An 8,071-nucleotide genomic window follows, 5' to 3' on the forward strand; every position below is an offset into this window, starting at 1 on the left:
GTAATAGCTCAAAGAATTCATTCGTGTACTGTAGATACTAATTTCTTTACCAAAGAAAAATGATAGCCAGTATAGACATTATTCTTGAAATACCTTATATTCCACGAGTTTCATTATTCTAATCGCTATAAGTAAAAAGATAAGAGCTTATATTGAAAAGAATAATGAAAACTGGTAATTGGAATATAAGGTATAGTTAACTTAGACCGTATCCTTATTAAAAGTATTATTTTACGAAATGAATAGCAGTCGAATTTTCGAACACGCTCTTCCATTTTCGCGGCAGTGCGTTCGACTGCGCGTGCGCATGCCAGGCGCGACAACAAAATAAGATGGCCGACCAGCGAAACAAATAGAGCGCCGTTGTAAATAACAAACCGTCCGAGCACGTTTCGTAACGAGTTTTGCTAAAAGAACAGCCGGTGCACGGTGCTCTGGGAGCGCCTCGGTGCCGTCGCATCGTGTTTCCACGAGCTGTGGATCGTCCGCCAGTTTCGACAACGTGCAAGTCGCGGATTCGGAGCCACGATTCACGCGTTGAATGCGTCACGCGTGTGCACGAGAAACGGTGATAATAGCAACCAGTGGAAAAGAAACGAGCCGCAGAAGGACACGTTATCCGCCAGGATGCAATTGCGAAAGCGAGGTTGCCTCGCGTCACGACTCCGCCTACGGCTCGCCTAGCTCCTCATGCTAGTCTCGTCTTCCGAATTGCTTGGAGCACAGCATGAAGGAGATGCTTGGAGGGTGCTGCGTGTGTTCTGACGAGAGGGGTTGGACTGAGAATCCGCTGGTGTATTGCGATGGACAAGGTTGCACCGTTGCTGTACACCAAGGTTCGTTGCGTTCACTTTCTAACACGTACGCTGTCCCTGCGCAGGCTTGTAGGCTTTATACGAAAGAGATCAGCTGTGCGTCAAGACTCTGTGCTAGAATATCGTTACAGTTTATCGTTGTTTGTTACTTCGCAGCTTGCTATGGAATCGTTACAGTACCTACTGGACCGTGGTACTGTAGGAAATGCGAGTCACAGGAGCGCAGTGCTCGCGTGGTAAGTTTCCTAGAAGATTTGTGCAGATTTTGTTCAAGTAATTGCTGAATTACTTAATAGCGCTGCGAGCTGTGCCCAAGCCGAGATGGAGCTCTTAAAAGAACGGATCAGGCTGGATGGGCACATGTGGTCTGTGCACTCTATATACCAGAAGTTAGATTTGGTAATGTGACAACAATGGAGCCTATTATTTTACAATTAATCCCATCGGAAAGATTTAGTAAGGTAAAAGACTTTCGACGATAACTCATCTTTCAAATTCTGTTCTCTCGATGACTATTGTCGCTAACACAATGGAATTGTTACAGTCGTGTTACATATGCGAAGAACAAGGAAGGGCTAGTAGAGCAAATGTAGGAGCATGTATGCAGTGCAACAAGACTGGCTGCAGGCAGCAATTTCATGTTACTTGCGCTCAGGCTCTTGGCTTGCTCTGCGAAGAAGCCGGCAATTACCTAGATAACGTTAAATACTGTGGATATTGTCAACATCACTATTCGAAATTGGTTTGTGTCATACATAACCACTTTAAAGGCAAAACAAAAAATATTTCTAAAATATTCAAATTGACGAATTTCAGTAACGATTTTTATCGCTTCTGTTGATCTACAGAAAAAAGGTGGTAACGTGAAAACGATACCACCTTACAAGCCAATACCAGCTGACAATGGCTCGTCAGACTCGTCTCCAGAAAAAGAAGCAGAGACCCCGATAAAGTCTTCGTCAAGTGGTAAACGAAAGAGTTCAAGTTCCAAATCCGCTACAAATTCTAAAAACAAATCGAATACTAGTCCGAGTCTAGAAATAAATGGCGTTGCTGACGACAAAAGCAGTAGCGGCCGTAATACACCCAAAGACAACACCGCAAATTCTGGTAAATTCACCACTTCAAACTTCGTAGAAACGATCGTCATCCAATCAGAGAGTGTTTTCGGACACGATGGAACATCGTCCACCGTTGCCACGGTGCCCACGACCGCTGTTAAATCTGGATCGAACTCGAATTCAAGCCATAAGAACAGTGGACAAATGAAATCGAACTCCTCGTCGTCGAACAAGACGTCGAGCCACAGTAAAAAAAGAAAGACAGGGGCACGAACACCAACGGTAATCGGAAATGAAAACTCTAATCAGTCGGTCAGCTCCGAGGCCAGCGGTTCGGTTGTAGTTGCTGTCAGTTCTGTGGTACAACAGGCTGTCTCGAGCAATAACGTGCATACAACTATAATGGAGGCGACGAGCCTAAGTACGAGCACGGAATCGGAAAAGTCGAGAAAGGTGAATGACAATTTAAACGAATTTGGCAGCTGTGTGAGGAAAGTTTGCGTTTCAAAATATTCGATGTTTTGAAATATTTTATTTTTCAAGTTAAAGGTTGAGAGTCCCATTCAATCGTCGTCGAATACTCCGGTCACCACCGAAGCGACCACCACACCTGTGATAATGACAGTGACACAGTCTCAATCGTCAGTTGTTACTCAATCGCCAATAACTACGTCGAATAGCATAGTTGTTTCTGTCCCATTGACCGCAACTTCGTTGCCCAATACGGTGCAGAGCGTGGTGACCAGTGCTCCGACGCTGTACCAACAGTTGCAACAGAGTATTATAACTACAGCAGCTATGACGGAACCTAGAACAAGTACTATGCCGAATTCTGAGAGGTTTGCTGCGGAAGAAGCTCCTGCAAAGAGATCTCGGTAAGTTTTAATTGAAATTTCAATATTAATTACCACCCTGGCATAAAATTCGCGCTTAATATTAGCGTCACGACATTGGTATTCTGATTAATATTAATATTAGACAAAATAGTTATTTTTATATTTTTATCAAATATATTACGTAAAGGAAAGCGATAGTTTCGTGAAAATTAGTGAAGTCCCTTTTAAGAGATTTGAAATGCGCGCCAAAATGGAAGGCATTAAAATGGCTGATTCGTTGGATAAACAAGCTTCTTTGTTTTTAACCTCTTCTTGCGTTTCGTAAAAATCGTTCAGGTAGAAAAACATTGTTGCGTATGGGTTTATGATACTGTGCAAAATATCGTTTCATCAGGATGCGACTGCATTACGTTAAATCTTCGGAGACCATCGTGGCGATTAAAAAATCCTCGCGGCAACGTTGTGTATTGTACAAATGCGGAAATGAATTTAGGGCATTTTTTTCTTTCACCTTTTTGTGACGTAAATCATTAAAAGTATTCGTTAGAGCGAAATTATTGTGAACGACTGTGATTTCCTTGATGTCCTCTGATTCTTCTGTAGCTTTAAGGATACTTTGAGGTTATGTTTGTTTTTTCTACCTCAAGGGGCCTCAAGGGCAACGAACGGAGAAAAGGAGTAACGTGAACTTGTAAATGGCAGTGCGCAACGGTCCGTTTATTTTGCATTTTGTATAACAATCACTTTTATAGAAAATTTTTCTAATATTTATAGTATCAAGGTCATAGGAAATAGGTTAATTAATTCGTCTGTATAGATAGTTCTGTATTTTGTTGCCCTTAGCTCTCAGTCATCAGATAAACAAGACAAGCCTCGCAAACTGAAACGTGGATCATCGAATAGTCAACCAGCACTGCCACATACGCAACTACAGTCTCAAACGCATCAGCAACATCAATCTCAAGCAGCAGCTTCCGGTATAGTGACGTCTGTGTCCAATAACGCATTGGTAACAACATCTAAACGAGGTGGAAGAAGTAATCATCAAACTCCACCTCCTGCCATAAGCGTGGCGCCTGTACCATCTATCATACAAGGACCAACATTGGGGAGTGGGGGTCACTTTAGCAATATTAGCTCTGGTTCTACGAATACAATGGGTCCAACTGTGAAAGAGTCTCCGCCGAGCAGTCCTGGTTCCGAGAGCATGAGCAGTAGTGGACCTGGAAGGAGAAAAAGAAAAAGCGCCAGTGCTGCATCTACGACACCTACACCTTCTGCATCTAGCACGCCGACGCTCGCGAATCCTAAAGAGGAGAAAGATGTAAAATTGTAAGAAGTAGAAGTATTTAGTACAATTGAACGAGTTTGTCATTTTACGTGTTTTAATCTGTAATATCCATTAGATTCCAGAATGGTGTTAGCGCACCCCATATGTTGGGAAATCAATTGAATCCGACCTCCACAATGGCACAAAAGATGTCCGATACGCTTTCTCAAGAACTAGAAGCACATTCTATTTTTACAGAAGCTAGTAACTCTACGACGAATTTAGTTGGCCCCCAGCTGCATAGTCGAGTAATTGCATCTGTATGTATTATCAATTGTTCAACCTTAACGAGGCAAGAGTAATATGTAACTCAATATTTTGAGATCATTATTAATAATAATATTTCGGTTTATATGCAGATACGATCGAATCAAACTGGTGCACCGCCCACGTCATTTTCTTCAGTGTTTAATACCAGTAACAATACCAATTCCAATACGAACTCCAACACTGGCGCTAATGCAACCAACACCGGTGCTTTAGGCGGTGGAGCAATACCTCAAACGCTAGACCAACTATTAGAGAGGCAATGGGAGCAAGGAAGTCAGTTCTTGATGGAGCAAGCTCAGCACTTTGACAGTGAGTGTACGGCAAGGAAAAACATGCTTTTAGTCGCATGGGTTTGGTGAAATTGGGGATTTCTTTCTGTGTGTCGACAACAAACAAGTGCATGAATATTTATATATATATATATATTAAAAATACATAACGAAATATAAAGTATGTTGCTTTCCAGCTCGTTTGATCCACTAACTCTTTTGATAGATTAAAAGATATTTTGCAAGAAATGAAATGATTTTTTTTTTTATAGTCGCTTCCCTACTTTCTTGTCTTCACCAATTGAGGGCGGAAAACCTTAGGCTAGAGGAACATGTAAATAGTCTCCTGCAAAGGAGAGATCACCTATTGGCTGTGAATGCTAGACTTGCAATCCCTCTGACGACTCAGCCTAGTGCCCATCCAGGTAAATCACTCAACTTTTATGGTTTTCATTTTAGTATATACGATCTTGCCTATGAATTACAGTAAACAACATACACCCAACGGTCAATCCATCGCACCCCAACGTTCCACACCCCGATGTCCCACCAGGAGCTGCGGCTCCTGTTTCAAGGGTGAGCCGGGAACCGAGAGTGAACAATACGTACATGCCGCATTCAAGTTCTAGCAATCATTCCGCGACGCTGGAAAATGGCTTGCCACCGGATCCATCACCGCCAGCTGCGGCCTCGCTCTCTCAATACCAGCACAGGACGCCGTTGGTCGCGCCTCAGCCGAGTCCAACTATCAGGTAACGTATCTGTCCTAGATTCACCTTCATAGATACAGGTACTGAAGAAGTTTGTTCTCCATGTGATCATTATAAACAGACATAGCCCGGCCGGAAGCGCGTACCATCAAGGACAACCTAGTAACATAGTATCCCCGGCACCTGCTAACACTTCTGGTGTGGTGAGGAATTCGTCCGTTACACCGGATCCCCTGCGTGGAGTGCCAAGGTGAATAGTTGATCCTCATCTTTATTATAAGCGTTAAATGGTTTTTGAGTAACAGCTTTAATGTGTTTCAGGTCAGTGCCTCAGTCATCGAGCAATTACATGTCATCAATGTACCAACCGTCAATGTCAAGTCTGGCAAGTAATCAAGTAGGTAATGTTCATAATCTTCACTCACATGGACCTTCTCCACCCAGCCACGGACCGCCTGGGAAACCTAGCTGAAGATAGGTGGAAAGCAGAGAAGAGTACGCCGCGTCCGACAACACCAGACGTGTCGATACATCGTCACCCACCGAGATGTGTTATCGTTCTTAAAAAAAAAAAAAGAAAAAGAAAAAAAACAGAAAAGTAATGGACACAGGGAAGTCGCGTCGTTCGTCTTTTATGCTTCTTTGGCTATTGATCCAAAAATGTCTAATTGGTCTGTGTTTGATTGAATGTGATGATTTGATAATTTAGTACTTGCCGGCTGGGAAAAGTCGTACACATGATGTCAATTGGGGGAAAGAAAACGTTTGCATTTATCAGGACATGTAATTCATGATTTTACTCCGTTGCGAATACACGCGTTTGTATTGTGCATGTTTCTATTGTTTCTTCGATAAAGTTTCGAGAGCGATTTTTACTGTTCAAAGTTAGATTAGTTTCGCGACAAAAGAACGCTAATAGAGGCCTTGCAAATTCTAACGAGGAAGTAATCTAGAAATAGAGACGTTCGTTTCGTTTTTCTTGTTTTCCTTTTGATTGCACATCGTCGAGCACGTCTGAGACAATCTTTCCATCGTCATCATCATCCATCATCGTCATCGACACACAGTACGATGAAACGGCAAGAAAAAAAATCCGCAGATGTACAAATTTTAGACTGTAAGTTAATCTATCGCGATGAATAGCAATAATAATTACGGAATAGGTGTACATTTTACAACGGAAAGGAAAAAAACAGAGGAAAATGAGAAATTGCGTATGGGTCTGGTGGTACGACAAACTCGCCCATCTTTTTTCTATCTGGTGGCACCTCTTTTTTTCTAGACCATCTTTGTAAGTAAAAACCGTTTGTGGGGTCCCTTTAGCACACCACTGTCCACATGTCGCGAAAAAAAGGCTGGCTACGTTATTATTGGCCCGTATCACGACCAAACCGATGTATGTTCTTATCTTATACATGTAGAACATACTATATACTTAGATATATAACTCGAGCACTGCCTTCCACCAATTAAATTGTCGTGATACGGGTCGAAGAATTGTTTTTCTTAATTGTATCGTTGTTTTTTACGTTCTCTTCTTTCAACTGATTGATCGAATCAGAATAGATTGGTCCGAGAATTGAGGAAGTAGTAGTTGGCGTTAGGTCTAGACGGAACGTTTCACGCGCGCGCTTCGTTTTCACGCAGAGAGGGTTCGTTTGTGGTTATTCTTGGTTTGTATTTTATCTTTTCTCGATAGCAGCACGTGTTTCATTTCAATTAGAAGGTGTCAAGAATATAGAATTCGAACATATATGGAATGCATAATCAAAAAAGGAAAATGGATGAAAAAACTTTCGCTCAAAGTTGAAGCTGCATTTTTATGACAAGATTCGACTCGATGAAAATAATGGGACTATAATCGAGAGATTATTTTCTTATCGCCCGGTTCATAACGAAAATAAAAATGGTGGATATCTGTCTTTCTGTACAAAAGAAATCGATGTTTAAAATTTCTAGTTGAATTTCATTTCTTCAATTAATGTCTAGTTAATAAGAATTTACTTTTCTGTTTCACCATAGGAGATGAAATTTTCTCACGAGAAAATTGATATTATCGTGTTGTGTTCCACGATGGAAAAGTATTATTTTTATGAAAAGACAATTTTTGGTATTATAAAGGATTCTTTTTCCTTTTATTTTTTTTTTTTTTATTTTCATTTTAGGGGAACTGAGGGAAACTTTTAGGCTTACTTTGTACAATAAACGCGATTAGACGTCATAGTGGTAGATCACGAGGACACCAAACGTTCAGAATAGCTCGTCACCACTCAGGGAAAATCGGTTTACTAAAATTCTGTGGAGTTTTCTACGTGTATATCGATTGTGTCTAACGCGAGACACTATTTCAATTATCATACACTTTAGGCTTGTTGTACTTTCCTATTTCACCGTTCATATGTTTGTCACGAACCGTACTGAATTGTTCTCTTGGGTCAAATGATTTCAGAACTAGAAGTTTAGACGTAATTACAGTAAACGAGCTATTTATGAAATACGAAAGTAAAACAAATATTTTAATACTCTTGACAGCGCCATAGTGCACTAGACAAAAACACATCACGGTACTTAATGATTAAACGCATTAAATTATTGAATCGATTATTTCAACGAAAAAACTTCTTCAAAGATACGAGGTAATCTTGTATAAAAATGAAATTGTAAAAATTAATAAGGTGTATGGTAATGGCATAGTGTATCGTACTATAAATGATAGAAAAAAAGAAACAAATATTCATAATCGACGACTTAGTCAAAAGTTCGAAATAATTGCTGAAAAA

The 8,071-nt window shown here is 40.8% G+C and overlaps 1 protein-coding gene across 1 annotated transcript; it reads left to right on the plus strand.

The window, feature by feature from the left end:
• Nucleotides 1-223: 223 nt before the first annotated feature.
• Nucleotides 224-7,156, plus strand: Alh (coiled coil domain containing protein Alhambra). Its single transcript, XM_076901855.1, has 13 exons — nucleotides 224-836; nucleotides 972-1,051; nucleotides 1,112-1,276; nucleotides 1,360-1,557; nucleotides 1,664-2,329; nucleotides 2,420-2,751; nucleotides 3,556-4,044; nucleotides 4,119-4,302; nucleotides 4,402-4,621; nucleotides 4,854-5,006; nucleotides 5,069-5,333; nucleotides 5,413-5,541; nucleotides 5,613-7,156. Exons 1-13 carry the CDS (start codon nucleotides 728-730, stop codon nucleotides 5,761-5,763), a joined length of 3,141 nt encoding a protein of 1,046 aa, XP_076757970.1. The 5' UTR covers nucleotides 224-727; the 3' UTR covers nucleotides 5,764-7,156.
• The last annotated feature ends 915 nt before the right edge of the window (nucleotides 7,157-8,071 follow it).

Source organism: Xylocopa sonorina, chromosome 9 (genome assembly GCF_050948175.1).
Source record: "Xylocopa sonorina isolate GNS202 chromosome 9, iyXylSono1_principal, whole genome shotgun sequence".
Taxonomy (NCBI): domain Eukaryota; kingdom Metazoa; phylum Arthropoda; class Insecta; order Hymenoptera; family Apidae; genus Xylocopa; species Xylocopa sonorina.